At 59.9% G+C, this 17,753-nt stretch overlaps 1 protein-coding gene across 2 annotated transcripts in view; it reads right to left on the reverse strand.

Annotated features, from left to right (window-relative positions):
• Positions 1–314: 314 nt before the first annotated feature.
• The window catches only part of LOC140901520 (aminopeptidase B), a 41,388-nt gene continuing 23,949 nt past the window's right edge, over positions 315–17,753 (reverse strand). The window contains exons 1-9 of one of the 2 annotated variants that reach the window (XM_073320476.1): positions 7,261–7,396; positions 6,039–6,188; positions 4,950–5,171; positions 4,502–4,594; positions 4,267–4,392; positions 3,836–3,928; positions 2,786–2,902; positions 1,843–2,038; positions 315–1,558 (exon numbers count right to left, since the gene is read on the reverse strand). In XM_073320476.1, coding sequence (XP_073176577.1) covers positions 1,447–1,558; positions 1,843–2,038; positions 2,786–2,902; positions 3,836–3,928; positions 4,267–4,392; positions 4,502–4,594; positions 4,950–5,171; positions 6,039–6,180 — 1,101 coding nt within the window. In that variant the 5' untranslated portion in view covers positions 6,181–6,188; positions 7,261–7,396 and the 3' untranslated portion in view covers positions 315–1,446. Of the gene's footprint in view, positions 1,559–1,842; positions 2,039–2,785; positions 2,903–3,835; positions 3,929–4,266; positions 4,393–4,501; positions 4,595–4,949; positions 5,172–6,038; positions 6,189–7,260; positions 7,397–17,753 lie in introns of those variants that run through there. The other variant, XM_073320473.2, reaches the window with a different exon arrangement.

Raw genomic sequence — 17,753 nt, forward strand, 5'->3', positions numbered from 1 at the left:
TTCCGGCTGGAAATACAGCGTAAATTTTTAAGTGAGGGTAATTAACCCCTGGAACAACTTTACCCAGGGCAGCAGTGGGTTCTCCCACACTGGCCATCTTTAAATCGAGCCAAATGTTTCCCAAAAGTCTGTGCTCCAGTTCAGTTAATTAACCATTGGGTTAATGGAGGAGGTCAGACTAGTGAGGGTGACTACAGTCCCTTGCAACCATGGAATCTGTGACACCCCCCCCCCACCCCTCCTCCAGTGAGCAGCCTGGACCCACTTTACCCCCAGTCGTTATAGAAGCCCCAAGGAGGAGGCATACACGCCGCTTGTAAAAAAAGCAACAATTTATTTCTGATATACTCATTATCAAACCAGGAAAAGACCTTGTGTGTCCGCCAGACCCCTCAGCGTCAGGACGCACTAATGCCACATTCTGTACAGAGACCGTCAAAGGCCAGAAGAACCTTATTTCAGCCCAGCTGAATACTGAGAACAGTCACTGGTTCGAAGAGGCCAAGTGCTTCCAGGACACTCACAATCACGCAAGAACAAGCTTATTTATGAAAAAATAGATCTCTATATACATTATATACCCTCTGTTTATGTTATATAAATTAGAAGCAGGAGGAGAGCGCCTCATGGGGAAAGGGGATGTTATCACACTGAGGGGATAGGATTTGCGGGGCAAGGAGGCGAATGCCCCAGGAACAAAGAGGGGAAACTCTGCCTGATGCCCCGGCTACTGTCACGGTCCCTCCAGAGCCATCCGAAATTCACAGTTCTCTCCTACTCCCCTTGGGCCAGCGCCGCTCGAAATTCACGAAGCATCTGCTTGGGCCATTCACAGAGCAGCAGGCTACTCATGCCAGCGCACAGCCCGCATGGCTGGCAGCAACCCCACGGCGGGCAGCGCAGAGCGGGCATGCTTGGCAAAGACACAGCGCTCAGTGCCTGTTCTCTTCATTCCATCTATGGCACGGGGCGGCCAGTGCCCCTGTAGCTGGCACACCGGTGCATCCCACTTCCCAGACCGTGGCTGACCGCAGCAGTAGCCAGGACCGCCTGCTCTGCTTGGACATTTGAAGTCCCCCGAATTCGATTGTGAAGAACAGAGCACGTCGCTTCCACTCTTCCAGGCTTTGAGAACAGCCAGAGTCACTGTAATTCCACTTGGAAAGAAGAGTCCAGCAATGCAACAATAGAAATAATGGTTTACAATAACCTACTTGAGCCAAAATATCAGCTGTAGTTACCTAGGTGCCGGCGGGTAACCAGCACATACACTTGTGCCCCTAGGAAGGTGCTGGAGACTAACACACAGCCCGGGACAGCAGCTTTGGGCTCCAACGTGTGACAAAAACTCTTGTCTAGGGAGCACGGTTCAGTGCATTATGCCTTGGGTCTCGCCCCTGGGCCAGACGGCCAGAGCCCGAGTCCTTGTAGGGCTCCCCCGGCTCCTTACTTTCGGTTCAATACTTCCTCCTCCTTCCAGCCACTGGAGTTCTTCCCAAACTTGTAGACCAGCCGCCTCCCGTCAACCCGCTCCAGGATTTCCCGCTTGTAGTAGTACCTGGAAGGGAAGGAGGGGACATCAGCACTGGATGCAAGGCAGCCTAGGGAGCGGGTGTGGAGGCCATCTGGAAAGGGAAGAGCCTGAGGCCGAGGACGCTGAGAGACGGAGGCTGAGAGAGGGCCCCATTACGGGGAGGCTGGGAGAGGGGCTGTCAGGGTAGGGTAGGGAAGCAGAGGAGGCAAAGCATGGAGCTTTGGATGGAGGTAGGCCCTGGAGCCTTGGAGACAGGCTGGGGCTCCTGCCTCTCTTGGGCGGGACGGGGGCAATCCCCTGAAACCCACCTCATGGCCCGGCTCAGCTTCTCGTAGGTCATGCTGCTGTTCTTCTTCTTCTGCCCCCAGAGCTGAGCCACCGCCTCGGAGCGGAGGAACTTGAAGACGCCCTCGCGTCGGTCCTCCCACTTCATCAGCCCCTCGTTCAGCTCGGGGTGGAGCAGGATGTCCCGGATAAACTCCCACAGGTGAGTCCCTCTCGGGGCTGGAACAGAGAGAGGAGGGACGGTCCAGTTCAATGTGGGGGCTCTGCAGAGCCAGGACCCCACAAACCCAGCAGGCTGGAGGAGGCTCTGCAGAAAGTGCTGGCCAGGGCTGGGAGCTCCATGATAACAGCGGCAGCTCCCTGCACCCTGGGAACAAATCAGCCCTGCACCCAACGGGGCTGCAGAAGGTCCAATAGGCAGCAGAGCCAGTGTTGTTCCTCCACATGGGAGCTCACTCAGGGGGCTGCAGCCCAGACGGGCTAGGCAGCTGTGCCCCACTGAGGCACATGGGCCCCAGCCCCCAGAGGAGACTCTGTGGGTGGTGCAGTTACACAGATCCGGAAGTCCAGTCCATCTCCCCCACGCCCCCAGCCTCGTGGTGGCACTCCCTTGCACCCAGCCCACCTACTGGGGCCATGCACTGGGACCAGGGATTGGACCTTAGGAATCACCGGACCATCAGCACCAATCGGAAAGCACTGGGGGCTCCGATTCCCTTGAAATCAATGGCAGTTAAGCACCCAAACCCCTTTGAGGATCAGTGCCTAAAGGCTGCACTGTGCAAGGGGCTGGCCCTCAACGTACTATGGGCTAGGAGCCCCCATCCCTCCTCCCACCTCCCCTCCCCAAACACGGCCGAGACAACTGTCCTGGTCAATTCCAGGGCTGGCCATTAACTTCAGCACCCGGACGAGCCAGGGCATAGTCACCCTAGCCCACAGGAGCCCCCCTGGCCTCTCACGTACAGTGTTTGCTCTTCTTGGTCTCCAGGCAGTCTCTGTTCTCCTTGCTGAATTTCCGGGGCCTGCCCCTTTTCCGCTTCCCATGCTTGACGTCCCCTTTGTCATAGTCGGCAAAGCCATCTGTGCGGGAGGAGGTGGGAGACGTTACTGGGCCTGTCTGGGTTTTATAGCGGGCCCACCCTGCCCCGGGGGGGTCTGAGCAGCCTCAGCTCCTGGCTCCTCCTTCTTTAGAAATACAAGGCGAGATGACCATTGTAATTCCCTAGGGACAGGTCCCCTCTGCAGGCTCAGGAAACTGCCAGCCTGCCCGACCTAACCGGCGATCCCTGTTTAGCCACCCAGCAACAGGGCCCCTTCCCCCATCTCCTACACCTCGGGTTCCCTGGTAGGCCCTGGGGAGAAGGCCTGGACACTGGTTCGAATGGTCGCTATGGACTGTATCCTGCCCTGTTACGCTGAGCATGGCACAGGGATGCAGTCAAAGCTCCCCACACCAGGGGGTTTCTGACCGCTGCCTACGGCAGCATGGCACACCTTGGCCAAGTCCCCCACCCTCATCCCAGCCCGTGGCGCTGCTGGCATCCGTCCCATTGCCCATCCCTTTCCGGGTCGCCATGGCACCAAGGTTCTGCCAGCTGCTGGGGCAGAGGGTCTCAAAGGCAAATCGCATCCCCTCCCTAGGCACAAAGCAGGGGCAGAGGAAGGAGCCCAGGCAAAACCCAGAGCCAAAGCCAGGTCTACTTCCTGTCCAGGTTCCATTTCGTTCAGCCCACCAGAGTGCGGGAGATCCAGATAAAAGCTCCTGGGTTTGACCCATCCTGCCTGGATACCATGGCAATGAGCACCTGAGAAGTTTCCGAGGCAGAAAGCTAAGGCAGGCCACCTTTAGCAGGGGTCAGTTCTCAGTGCCTCCTCCTCAGCCGAGGGGAACCAACCAAGCTCTCTCCAGTGGGAAGGGGCCTTTCCTTTCCCTCCCTGACCCTGTTTTTTTTCCAGCCTTGCCCTGCCCCAAGCTCATCTCTCTCCCCACCAGTTGGGAAGGAGGCGACTCACCATCAGAGGAGAACAACTTCACTTCTGTCGGGTCGGGATCTATGTCACTTCCACCGGAGTCTTGGGAGTTGGGGCTGTGGGACATCCCGGTCCCTGGAGGGCAAAGCGGATAGGTTGGATTTCCAGTTATTCCCCTCCAGAAACACTTCTAATCAGCAGAAAGCAGTTCTCCCGGCCAGACGCACCAAATGCTCCCCAGCAGGTGGTCTGCCCTGGAATGAGTTTTTGGGGAACTCTTGCATGAAACAGGGCAGGGTCTCCAACTAGAACCCAGATGTAGGGCTGTGTCCCCATCCCAGAGAACCACACACGAGACGGGAGCAGACACAGGGCCATCCAGGACTGATGGGAGAGCCTACTGATGGGAGAGCCCGGGCCTGCACCATGGCCAAGGATGCCCTGACGCCGAACGTGAGCGACGAGGACTTTACCTGAGGCAGAGATGTCAGAGCTGCCTGGAGACAAGGCACCGGAAATGTAGCTGAAGTCTGCCTGGAAGAAAGGGTTTGTGGATTTCATCTCCTCCAGGGATTCCTTCGTGTACGAGTTTCCCAGCTCTAGAAACAGTGGAGGAGAGAGCAGGAAAGGGTGAGCCCCATCCAGGTAACGGACATGCACACGGCAGGGGCCTCAAGGGACAAGGTGTGGCCAGGGTGCTTCTCTTACCTGAGGCACTGGAGTCCTGGAAGATCTCTTGGGAAGACATGTCCTCTTTCTCTAGCAGGTCAATGATCCAGGTCAGCTCATCGGAGACCGAGACTGCAGGAGGGGGGCAGATAGGAATTAATTTTATTTGACCAGTCCAAAGGGCAAAGGCACCTCCCCATGCTCATCCCGTGGGCCCCTTCATGGGTTCCAGCTGTTCCCCTGCTCTTCTGGTACAAGCCCTTCTACACTCCCCAATGTGCCACCCAAACCTCCCTTCTAACCGGAGTCTCAGGAAAGGAATGGGCCTTGCCCCGGGTTATAGGGCAGCAGGGACTGGGGACATGCCAGTTTGGAAGCCCCAAGGAGGTGCCCGTCCCCAGCTCTGGCTGGCTAGGCAGGGCTAGCTCACTGTGGGCCCTGCTGGCATGCGGCGGAGGAAGATCTGTGCTGGGTCACTGGCACTCACCGATCTCATGGAGGCGGGCGTAGAGCTCGTCCCCGAGTGGCCCGAAAACGAGCCGCAGCTGCTCCGGCGTGCAGTGGCAGAGCATGTAGCCGTCCATGTTGCAGCAGGAGAAGTTGATGGCACTGGCGTCGTACTTGTTCTTCTCCACGTGGTAGCTGATCCACTCCAGCACCTGCGCCTTGCTCCAGAAGTACGGGAGCTCGCTGAACCACGCCGGCTTCTCTGTTGGGGAGAAAGGAGCAGGGCTCAGAGGCGCTGCTCACCCCATGGGGCACCCGGCCCTGGCTCTGGCTGGCTGGGCAGGGCTCTCGATGAGCCCACATCACAAGGGATGGAGTTGGCTCTGCTGGGCACAGAGAGTCAGATGGGCGGCGGGGGGCGAGGTTATCTTGCTTAGTCACCGTTGTGGCATTGTCATGTGCCCCTGTCGCCTGCTCCTTTATCTCGGATCCTGCCTGACGGCAGGGTCCGAGGGAATGGCCGAGGGCAGCTTCTCAGCTCCCAGCCCAGTCCTTCCCCAAAGGGCACTGCAGACCCACCAGAGGGTATGGGGGACCCCACCCCAATCCCAACGCCCAAGAGTCATCTTCCCCCTTCCACGAGCCCCAGCTGGCCGGTGGCCCATCCGACCCAGTCCCCTGTCTCTGGCAGCAGACTAAACCCTGATGCTGCAGAGGAAGGAAGCTGAACTCCCAACCTGCCCTCATACCTGGGCAATGGGGCAAACAAACAATAACAATAACACTTTGCACCTTCAAAACATCTTCCATCCAGCCTCCCATGGGATCCACATGTTAATAGGATAAACCTGGCAGGCAACCCTCTAGGGGAGCTATTGAAAGTAGCATTTAGAGAGGGAAACTGAGGCACGGAGAGGAGCAGGGACTTCCCCAGGTCACCCAGTAGCAGAGGTGGGAATAGAACCCAGGTGTCCTAAATCCCAGTCCTGTGTGCTAACTACTAGGCAACCCTATCTCCCTTCTATTCCAGGGGCGGGATTCCATCTGGTGATTAGCTTATGCCCTGACTCATTGTCACTGCAGGTCTCCTGCCTGGCTCTGCCCCATGGCACGCAGGCTCCAGCCCCACCTGTGGTCTCCGCAGGCAGCGCGAGGTTGTCCTCCTTCCCCAGGTGGGCCAGCAGTTCCATGGGGGGCTGAGCCTCCTCCGGCTGGTACATGGCGCTGATGTAGTTCGAGAAGATGTTGCTGATGTCACAGGATCCCGCCATAGAGCTCTCTGCCAAGAGATTGCACCTGTCAGCATGACTCCAGCCAGCGCCGCCTGCGAGATACAGACCTTGCCAAGCTGGCACTTGAACCCCGGGCAGGGTACAGCCTGGGAGCACGGAGCCCGCCCCGCCCCGCCCCGCCCCACGGAGGGGACAGGGTCGCAGCCAGCAGTCTGTGCGTCTCCCTGCTTCCCTTGCCCCTTCTGGTGCCTCAGGCCCAGGGTCCGCCGCGATCCGGGGCAGCCGGGATCCGAGCTCAGCCTGCAGATTTCAAGCCGGGGTGAATCGTCACCACATCAAAAAGGCTCAAGCCCTCACTGGACCATTGGAAAGCACCCTGTGTTCTCCGGGCCCTTTGCTGCCCTTCGCTGTAAAAGGGAACAGAGACAGGCTCCCCCAGGGCTGGAGGCTGCGTCCCAAACAGTTTAATGCTGTCAGCCAGCCGCTGACAGAGCACAAGGATGAGAACAAGCCGCTGTCATTCGTTCCAAGGCCTCCTTCCATCCAGGGTGTAAGTCTGGTAGCACCTGGCCAGGAGGACGGGGCTGCGCAGGGGGGCCAGGGTGGATGGCACTCGGAGTCTCCTGCTTAGCAGGCTCATCGCACTGCCATCCGCAGAGAGCTGTGGTCTGGCTGCTCCGCCGGGAAAGAGGCCATGTGCAAAATCGGTCGTCACCACTCACCCCATGGCCCCATCTCCCAAAGCGCCCCAGCCCCCGCGCAGCCAGGGGTGCCCAGCCAGCCACACTCGCTCCCTCCCACCGGCTCCCTGGATGCCAGTGTCCTCAGCCCAGTCCTCGAACCCAGCCTTAAATGACCCAGAGCAGTGACCGTCCCACCATCGACACACCTGCCCGGGCATGAGAGCCGGCGAGCAGGATTGCCGACACTCACCTGGCTCAGCCCAGGGCGGCGGAGGTCTGTGCAGGTGCTTTCTACCCCTAATGCCCAAAGGGCTTGTTTGACCAACAGGTGGCTGGCGAATAAGGAGCAGCTAGCGGGGGGCGCACAAATTCCTCCGCCCTGGGGGACGTGTAACAGACCCTATCGAGCACGGCGCACAAAGGCGTTGGTACCTACCACAGTGCCCCCAGCAGCAGCAGTTAATCCACAGGCAGCGAAGGGAGGGTGTAAATACTCCAGGTGCACCGCTGGCTTCTAACCACTACTCATCTGTGCCTTAGCACCTACCCCTATAGGCGGCCCCTCCCGGGTATCTCACCTTATATAGCATGTATCTTCGGTAACATGATCTCAGGGCTCTAGGGGAATTCCTAGCCCAAGCATTCAAGCTCCAAGCTTCATCGGATTTGCATAATGGGTGCCACTGGCCCCTTGCCAGTGCTTTCTTGCCGGGAAATCAGGGCTGGCCAGTTTAATGATTGTCAAAGCCCTCGCCCGGCCTGTGCCAGCGTCTCACCCCTCACCGTGTTTTTCTCTCTTTCTAATCTCACGTGTTTGTTTGCTCACAAAAGCAGGCTAATCGGCTGCCTCCTCCCTGCCAGGAATGGCAGCCATGTAAGGGGCTGGCGTGCCAGCCGGGCCTCTCCCTGCCAGGAGTCCAGCATGGGGGGAAGGGGGCAGCTGTGACCAGACAAACCTGTGCTCGGCCCCCACCAACAAGTTGTGGCTCCCATTGGCTGAGCTAAGAACCTCAGCGGCAGCTCCGGATCCCCCAAAAGTCTGGAGTTCGGGTTCAGCCCGGCCCTCGTAAATGATCCCTCTAAAATGGGCACTGCACCGTCTGGAGTGTAACCACGCTGGGCCATTAGAGGAGGGGCCTGTTTGCCACTTGGCCAGCCTGATGCGGGGACAGAGCCTCCGGAGCCAGGACAGCACCACTGGGCAAGACAGGCCCTAAGCCTCCCCCAGCCAGGCCCGGAGCTGGGCTGGGCCCTGGGGGGCAGCTGATTTGACCAGAGAATGGTGTAAATCCGGTGATGGGAAGAGAGGATTTTCCTTATTCTGCTGCTTCCAATGTATGCAGGGGTTTATTTCTGACCAGCTCCGGCTGGGCTGGGGTCCCTCCTGCCCATTCCCGTCCCTCCACTTCCCAGGCGCTGGAGAGGGCTGTTTGTCCCAGCCCTGCCAGTCAGTGGCATCTCGCTCACACTCACACATGCGTGCACACGACCGGGCTGGAATGGGTGGGCGGGGGATTCGTTACAGCGGCTGCGGGTCACGGATGGATCCCGTGGTTCTCGCCAGCTGTCCAGCTCCCAGGCTGCACTGCCGGGTGTCGCCACGCGCGGGCTGCATCCTGGCCTGGAAGGGACGGCTGAGTGTGCGACAATGCATACGGGCACACCCAGAGGCCGCACAGTGTGTGCACACACACATTCACAAGCATGCACGACAGCGCTCTCGCACGGACGAGCGGAGCGCCTTCAGGGCCGAGCGCTGCACCATTTGTGACCCTGCAAAGTCCGTGCTTCCGGGTGGCCCGAGTTTAGCCCCCGCTGCGGCTGTGAACAGCCCACCTAACCAGCCACTCCGGTCACAGGGCGTCTCACGCCTCCGCCCAGTGACGTCACACCCAGTTACCCCACTTCTGGGAAGGTTGCCACGGCCTCGGAGTTACCCGGGCCTGTGATGTCATCCAAGTGACAGCAGGGCAAGCTGGCTAACGACGCAGGCTAATTTCATTGTTCTTCAGGACAGTCATTAGTGCGTTGTGTGTGACCGGGACACCACCCAGCCTTCGCTTTCTGGGCACTACGCCTTAACGCACGGAGACTCCCGCCGTGCGTGGGGACCAGCAGCCATTGCGCCCCCTCCCCCACGCCGCTCCTGGAGGTTCGCACTGTTGCCTGCGTCTGAAAGCGAGCCAGTTTTGACTGAGGAGCCTAGTGGCACAATCGGGGTGAGATGTTATCCCTCTTCAGTGGCACTTTAACCGCCCCAGCCCCTGTATCAGAGAAGATCAGGGTTGGGAGGGACCTCCGGAGATATCTAGTCCCACCCCCTGCGCAAAGCAGGACCCTCATAGAATCATAGAATCTCAGGGTTGGAAGGGACCCCAGAAGGTCATCTAGTCCAACCCCCTGCTCGAAGCAGGACCAATTCCCAGTTAAATCATCCCAGCCAGGGCTTTGTCAAGCCTGACCTTAAAAACCGCTAAGGTAGGAGATTCTACCACCTCCCTAGGTAACGCATTCCAGTGTTTCACCACCCTCTTAGTGAAAAAGTTTTTCCTAATATCCAATCTAAACCTCCCCCACTGCAACCCTCAGTATCCCTCTCTAGCAACTGAGGCTCAGCCAACCCAGTAACTAGTTCCTAGACCATCCTTCTGACCCTTTCACCCAAGAGTCCAAAACTAGCTTATAAAGCGCCCCCACCCCCCACTGAGATCACTCCCACCTGCTGTTGAAATGCAGCCCCCTCGGGGCGGAACGTGGCAGCTGTTTCATGGTGCGTGGCCACCCCACGCAGCACAGGGCAGGCCGTTGAAATAGCAGGGCTTTCTCACAGCCCTGCTCTCAGGATGCGTCCCGGTGGGAAACATGCCCCACTATATAATCCCTGCACTCCTCTGCCCAAAATCCAACTTGCCCCACAGGTCTGAGCTGGAGAAGTCGCTTTTGCCCCCAGCATAGCCTGGAGCCTGCCCAAGAACTGAGCAGCCGCAGAGCCGGGCTGAGCTCCCAAGTTCCCCTGGGGGAGACTCGGGGAGCAGCAGTGGCCAGACGGGCGGATTCTGCCCATGCTGATCTCTGTCCCACTCACACCTGTGCACCTGCAGGACAACAGGTGCGTCTGCCACACAAGCCCTGGGCCTCACTGCCCTCTGGTGGCCATGTCTGGGGTAGCGTCCTTTTGGGGGTACACTCAGCAGCAGCCTGGACTTACAGGGGGGCGGTTTGTACAGTGTGGAAAACGTGCCCCTGGCTGAAGGAGCCAAACACCCCCAGAGGCGTGGCCGCTGCGAAGGGCTGTTTGTGCAGGCTGGGGCCAGCTTGCAGAGGCTGCTGAGTGTGTGTTCGAGCCGGAGGACACCGATGCCTGTCAGCGGGTTTCGAAATGTGTTTTCAGTCTGCACGGGAACAACAACAAAAGCTCTCCGAGGAATCGCGCCGGGGGAGAGGGGTACGCGGCCAGAGCCGGGTGGTGAGGGCGCTGCTGGGGTAGCCCTGGGTTCAAGATCTTGCTCTGGAGTTCTAGCTCCAACTGGCCTGTGTGTAATTGAACGTTTAGCCACAGCACTAAGCTCCTCCCTGCACAGAGTTAGGTTCCCAGTCCCTAGGATCCCTGGTAGGAGCAGGGCCCTGTTCCCACACCTTTCCCCCGCTCATGGCAGTTTGCTGCAGAGGACCATTAGGAGGCGCTGGGCCTGCATTTTCAAGCTTTTCCCGGTAACCACGAGGGCTAGAAATGGGACTTTTATTTTAAAAATGCAAGCTGAGAGTCTCATGAAATCACAGGACTCCGGGAGCTGGGCCTTGAAGGACTCCCACCCCCCAAATAGCACAAGGCTCACGATAAAAAGCAAGGCCGGACTGCTCTCGCTCTCCCCAAACTTGGGGGGTGATCACTGAGCCCTCCCAGGCAATGTTCCCCAACTCTGCAGCGTACTGCTACCTGCAGTCTGTCAGAGCAAGGTCGCCGCAGTGCAAGATCTGCATGCCAACTCCAGGCTTTTAGCATAGCTGGGGTTTATTGGCAGAGGGTGGGGGAAGGGGAGGAGCGGGTGAGATGTGGGGGTGGGGAGACAGGGGGGTGCCCAGGACGAGCTGATCGATTGGCAGGTTCATTGGGAACATTTCGTGTTCCCGCCTCGCTGGGCTGAGCTTGGTGCCGACAGGACAGCTCCAGCTGCAAGGCTGCTAAGAGCAGCGCTGTGCGTGAGACCTGACAGCGTGTGTGTGTGTGTGTGAGAGAGAGCGAGAGATCTGGTGAGGGTGTGTATGTGTGTGTGTCACCTGGAGGGGTATATGTGACGCAGCAACGCAGTTGTGTGTGTTTGTGTGTGTGATGCAGGAAGGCGGTTGTATACGTGTTTGACCTGACAGAGCAGGTGTGTGCGACCCAGAGGGGCGTGTGTGTGTGTTTGTGTGCGAGGGAGACCGATGTCATGGCCTCCGGCACTTTGTCCTCGAGAACATCCCGCAGTGGCCTGTGCGAGGCTGGTGCTAATTGTTCTCCTGGGCGGCCGGTGAGGGCAGTGGACTGTACACGCTGCCAGGAAGCCTTGTCCCTGAGCTATGGGCTGTCGCTGGGCCGTGCTGCAGGCCGCCCGTCACTCCCAGTGCCCCATTGTGGTGACGGAGCGTCCCGGCCCCTCTCTCCTGGGAGCTCTCTGGGCTAGCAGCTTTCCTGGGCTTCCCACCTCCTGCCAGCCAATGGAGCTGTCAGCTCTCGCTCCGGCTGGCCCGTCTATCCCGTGTGCCACTCTCGCAGGGTAATCATGGAGCCTGTGCGCGGACCTGGCAGCGGCTCAAAGCAGGACCCGCCAGGCTTTCTAAGGCATGGGTTGGCTCTGCCATCGGGGCTGGCACTCAGGAGGCCCATGTGACGCCGGCGTGTCCCTCAGTTCACTCAATCCCAAATCCCGCTGAGCTCTCCTCCCCCATAACAGCTTGTGTCAGTGAGTTCCACAGGCTGGTCACCAACCAAGATTGGGAGAGAGAAGCCAGGCGGTCCGTGAGCTGGACGTCACAGCACTGACAGACATTGCCCTCGGTGGGCACCGGGCTCCTGGGCATGGGGACAGGCTCAGCGGAAAGTGCCCTCTCTGCCCCCAGCCTTCGGCGTGGCTGAGACCAGGCATGCTGACCAGAGCCACTGCAGGCTGGGCACAGCCGAGGCTGTGCTGGTATCAATGTGGGTGCAGCCATGGGCAGGCAAGATGGGCGCAGGGGCTGGAGAATGTCGCAGGACCAGTCAGCTCAGGATTCTGCGGGTGTGTGGGCATCACACCCAGCTCGTTGTCCGTCCGTCAGTCTAATGGCTGGTCCCAGCGACTAGCACCGCCGGCTGCTCACTCAGGCGCACCCCGGCAAGCTCCTCTCTAGCTCGCGAGGGGAGGCCTGTGGGTCAGGTCCTGAAGGGCCAAGGTTCGAGTCCTGCTGGGGCCTGTGGGGCCCGTGTATGTGCAGAGGTGGTCTGTTACAGATGCTGATTCTGGCTCGTTGGCTGCTGCTAACCTGCTCCAGGCAGAGTGGGCCTAGGGAGCAACCCCTGCTGCACTGCTCGCGGGCCCAGCTGCGCCCAGGGCTGAGTGGGAATTTCCGTGCTGGGGAGACCAGCCACACCCCCTCTGCAGAGCCGCTGGCTCCCTGGAATGCAGGAGAACCAGCCCCACGCCCCAGGGTGCTCCATGCACCCGCCCTGAGCCTGCTCACGGCTCCTCCCTAACCAGCTAAGTTGCACGCCAGCACTGGGAACTGCCCCTGCCCTCCCAAACAACCTGCTGCTGGGAAGAGGGCAGGCTATTCCCAGGAGGAAATGCACCCTGAATCCGACACCCAAAACATGTAGCCTCTGGGCAGCGGTTCCCAGTTCGTGAGCTGCCGGCAGCCCAATCCACACACAGCTGGGCCGCGCAGCGGGGGTCTAGGGTCGGGGCTGCCACCCTGCCACCCAGTCCCACATGGCTGAGTCCAAGGTCCCTGCTGCCTGGCGCCCCACCCAAGGCTCTGCTCTTGGCCCCACTCTGTGAAGGGGTCTCTGGGCGGGAGGCGCTGGGCATAGGGTCGGGGGGGGGCGCTGTGGTTCTCAACCTGCAGTCCAGGTAACACATTGTAGGCCGCAGGCACAATGATAAATCGGTTGAGTACCACGGTGTGACTTACCACCCGCTGGGACGAGCCCAGACCGGGGTGTAACTGGCTGAGCAGAGGTTTCAGTGGCCCAGGGTCAGGCGGTCCTGCGGCTGCTGGGGAACTCAGCGCAGCACAAGCTGCCCATGGCGGCCCCTGCCCTTCTCCCTTCCTGATGGCGCTACCTGAGGAAATGCCCTTCTCTGGGTTAACCTGGTGCAGCTCAGAGGGTGGTGCTACTTATTCCATTGTTTGGCACCATGCCCCTCCCATCACTAGGGCCCCATCTTCCAGCGGCCCCCTTGGGATGGCATGTGCTTAGAGCGGGTGATGGGGTGTCAAGAGGCCCTTCCCTTCTCCATGCCTCAGTTTCCCCATCAGTATCACCTATTTTGCTGCGGCTTGGAAAGCTGCTTAACGCACTGCATGGCACATGCTTTGAGATCGTTGATCGATCTGCAGTTCCCATCCCCCGTCCCCATGGCAGTGGGCCCCATGGGTGCTGCACACCGGAAGGCCTTTCCCAGGGGAGATTTAGGCCTATGGAGCAGCTCAGCTGGGATTCAGGCTGTCAGCACTGGAAAGAGGCCAGCCCAGCCCCACAGGAGCTCTGCAGACAATCTGAGCCCATCCCCAACCCCGGGGCCAGGGAGCCCCAGTCCCTGAGCAAAGGCTAAGGTCTGAAATAACCATGGCACTGAAACTGACCAGGTGGATGCAGAGCCAGGCTGCACACCCCTCGCCCACACAGCTCCCTGCAGACATTCCCAGCGTGGAGGCCCAGCATTGGGTGCACCAGGGGCAGCTGCTTGGGGACGGGACCTGGACACGGCCCTGCAAGGAGGCAGGTCCTGCTGCTGCCCACGGTGCAGCAAGCTGAGGGGCCAGGGCGGACGGTGCCCAGGGATAGGGGGGATGGGCGCGCTGTGTACAGATGCTTCTCGCTCGTGGTACAGCTCAGGGTGGGGGACGTCCAGTGGGGCAAATGAATCTTCTCATGCCTGGATCCAAACAAACCTTCGCTCACAGCGGGGGCTGTGTCAGCCACCACCTGCCATGTGGCCCCTGTCCCTCACCCCAGGCCTCTGCCAGGGCACCAGGGACAGGCCTGGGGGCACGGGCCGGTGGAGGCTCAAAGCAGGGGTCACTTGGCTGCCCTTCGCTAGCCTCCAAGGGGCAGGCTGGTGCTGCTCGCAGACCTTTCAGCACAGTACCCAGAGGAGCAGGGGCAGCGTTCAGTAGGGATACCAGTGCTGCCTGCCCTGCACTTTTAAAGGTGTCCCAAGGCCACCTCTGCTGGCCCTTGCCTTTGCCCTACCCTTGCTATGGCAGAGGTGACTGGAATAGCTCCTGGCCTGGGGTCTGGGGCTCTCCAGCTTTGCTCGAGGCTGGGGACACATTCCTGGTGCAAGGCTGCTGCAGGGAGTCTCTGCTGGATGGGCAATGGCAGGGGCTCGAGTTCAGTGAGGTGGTTAATATGGACAGTGATCCACTGAAATCTGCTTAGGCAGATGGCTGGGCCTTGGCCCAGGGTGCTGATGCAATCCTGCCAGCTCTCACCAGCCCCTGCTGCAGGAGTGCCTGTCAGAGCACCATGAGCAACGTGCTTCACGCAATTTGGGGTGGAAAGAGGGCACCTCCTCTGCACGATGCCCTGAGCTACCGACTTCCAAGGGAGCTCTTCTGCAAACCGCTCTGAGCCCTTCACATTAACCAAGGCCACATACTGCCACCCTAGTGGAGGCAACTCCCTCTCATCCCCTTTATAGATGACTCAGAGCTTGGGACAGAACCCAGAGACCTGATCTAAGGCAGCCAAACCTCAGCCATGCCGCCTTTCAGAAGGAGCATGCCAAATTATGTGCTTGTGCAACCCACACGAACACACCATGGCTCTCTGGCACCCCCTAGTGACTGCAGCACATAGAGAGGTTTATGAATCTGCAACTACCTCCCTGCAGGGCTGCTTAGCTCAGCCGAGTCCTTCCAGCTGGCCGGCCAGCGAGCGAGAGCACAGCCTTGGGCAGAACTCGACGGGGCTCCCCGGCACAAAGGGGACAGGTTAGATGTCGCTGGCGGCAGTTCTGTCAGGATTAATAGCACTGGACTAGGTTACAGGTGGGCAAACTGAGGCTAAGAGAGGCAGTGACTTGCCCAGTACGTCCATTGCAGAGCCAAGAAGAACCCAGGCGTCCTAACTCCCATTCCAGTGCCCCATGCTGCTGAGGGCTGGGGACTAGGAAATCAATGCCAGGGCCCCCAGACACCTCCGTTTCCCTTAATAAACCAGCCACCATAACTAACCACCCAGCCCAACCACTCCAGCTCCCCCCAGCCCATGGCACTGAAGATCCCAGAGTCAGAAGGGGGCAGAGGGGGATTTATGGCAGCCTCTTAGGGGTTCCCCCGGCCAGTTTTTCTACTGCCTTGCTGGTCACAAGATGCAACGCGCAGGGCTTTTCACGTTGTGCACTCGGCTGCACGTGCAGTGATCTTAACCAGCGGCTGTGCCGTCGCGGCTGGGAGCCCGTCGCGGCCGGGAGCCTGTCGCGGCCTGGCTGGCACCCGGGTCCCACTCTGCATAGTGACAGCGTGCCAGCTGCAGAAGCCATGTGGCGTCTCCCAGCACCAGGGACTGGCCAGGAAGCAGGACAGACCCATCACAAAGCTCCCCAGCAGGGAGGGGATGGTAAGGAGCGAGGTGGGGAAGGCAGGGGCTCCTGGGAGGGATGGTAGGGGGCTCCCTCAAGGGCTCAGGCATAGGCACACATGGCAAGGGGTCAGGCTAATGGTGGGGGGAGAGAGAGGAGGGTCAGGCTAGAGCAGGGGGGCACAGCCAGTGGCTGGTTTCTCTGTGCCTCAGAGGTAGCAACCCAATTGCCCCTGGGAACAGTTAGTGCCAGGCCACGGCTCTCTGCCGCTGTCCTCTCCCTCCACGCAGGCCTCATGCCTGTGAGAGAAGACACTAATGAAAGATCCAGCTGGAGGCTTAGCCCGACCCCCGGGAAAGCCACTGCCCACATCTGCTCAGCGACCAGAGAGCAGGCACTGGCAGCTGGGCTGGGCCCATGGACACATCATGCTGGTCCATGGGCACCATCTGCTGGCCACAAGAGAGCTCAGCAATAACCTATGCGGCTGCGCACACGTGGGCACGGGCATGGCAAGCTGGCTATGCCAGGCCCCGCCGGCCCCAGGCTCGCTGGGGAACGCTAGCAGGGCATGGAGCCCAGGGCACTGTGCTTTCACCTGCCTGGCACTGGGCGAGGGGCACCCACTCTGGTACAGACAGGCCCAAATGCCCTGGGGAGAGCAAAGATGCCGAGCACCACAGCTCACCCTGCTCAGAGCCAGGCCCGTGCTAGGCAGGCTGCCACACCCCGCTGGGGTCACAGTCCCAGAGCAGGTGCCCCAGGTGTGGGGCGCTCTCCTCCCATCCTGGGCATCACCACCATGCAGGCTGGGCTCAGTTACTGGCCACAGCTTTGGCCCTTTTGCCTCAGGAGCCTGGTCGGCCTTCCCGGAGCCAGGCAGGGAGGGAGGTGGGAGCCGCTCCCGCACACACAGCCCAAAAGCCTTTAGGGAAGAGGTGGGCGAATTCCTCAGGTGGCCTTGGAACGGCTCAGTGGAGAGCAAACAGCTTGGCAGCCAGGCCAGTTTAATGAGCCAGGGCTGCTGAGGTCCCGTCCGTCCCTGCCTGACCTCCCCTCCGCTTTGCAGCAGGCTCATTAACTAGGCCTGGTGCAGTGGGAGCATTCCTGCTGTATGGGGGCAGGTGGGCTTGCTCGTTTGCTAGGCTGAGCTCTGGCAGCTGCACGCAGGGCACAGCCCATCTCTGCTGCACAGCCCCCCAGTCTATCAGCCATGAAACCGCAAGGCAAAGAGGGAGCCTGGCTTCTCTAGGCGCGCCAGCTAGCATGCTGGGCCGGGACCACAGTAACAGAGGTCCTGCACCCCCTCGCTGAGTGTTTGTGGGGAGGGTCTCCCTGCTGTAACACTGCCAGAAATCAGTGATCGTTCCTGCTAGCCGCACTAACAGTAAACGGGCAGATGGTCTGAATCCCTATCCCCTACCGCTGAGTCCTGTGTCATGCTGGAAGCTCAGCACATCCCCAGCATTTCCCCCACCTGAAATTGCCCTGACTCTTCTCCTCAGCTGCATTTAAACCAGAACGCACCAGCTGCCCTTGGGCCCATCAGCCTAGGGCTTCTTCCCCTGACGCAAGCGCCTCGAACCTCAGAGCCTGATCACCAGCTACAATAAAAAGAGCAACTCTGATGGGCTTTGCTGGCCTCTGGCAAAGGCAGCCGCCCAGAACAGGGAGGTAACAGCCACTGTCTGCAAGGAGACAGCAGAGACCCCAGAGAAATAACTGCCTCCTTCTTGTGAGAACAGGGTGGGAGCAAAGTGTCCAGCTTCAGCAGATCTACTGCCACTTCTCAAACAGGGGGCCTAAGGCCTGGGGCTGTTCAGACCCCCCATATGGGAGCTTGTCCCCAACCAGATCACAGGCCTGGCTTTCCTGGGCAAAGGCTGGGCAGTGGAAGGGTATGGAGGGGATTAGACCCATCAGTGAGTTGGAGAGGAGGGGACCCTGGGCCAGAGCCCAGTCAGGAGCCCTGTGCTGGAAGGATGCAGCAGGGCTAGGGGTAATGAGGAAGATGGGACCCAATCTGGTGGGCGAGGAGTCAGAGGAGCCCCCCTTGTGCAGGATGCATCACTATTTATTCCCCCCAGAACTGAAAGAAAAGAGCCAGGTTTCAAGGGGTGAATCCCCTCCCCTGCCATCAGCCAGCACATGGGCTCTTAGC

Source organism: Lepidochelys kempii, chromosome 21, assembly GCF_965140285.1.
Source record: "Lepidochelys kempii isolate rLepKem1 chromosome 21, rLepKem1.hap1, whole genome shotgun sequence".
NCBI lineage: Eukaryota > Metazoa > Chordata > Testudines > Cheloniidae > Lepidochelys > Lepidochelys kempii.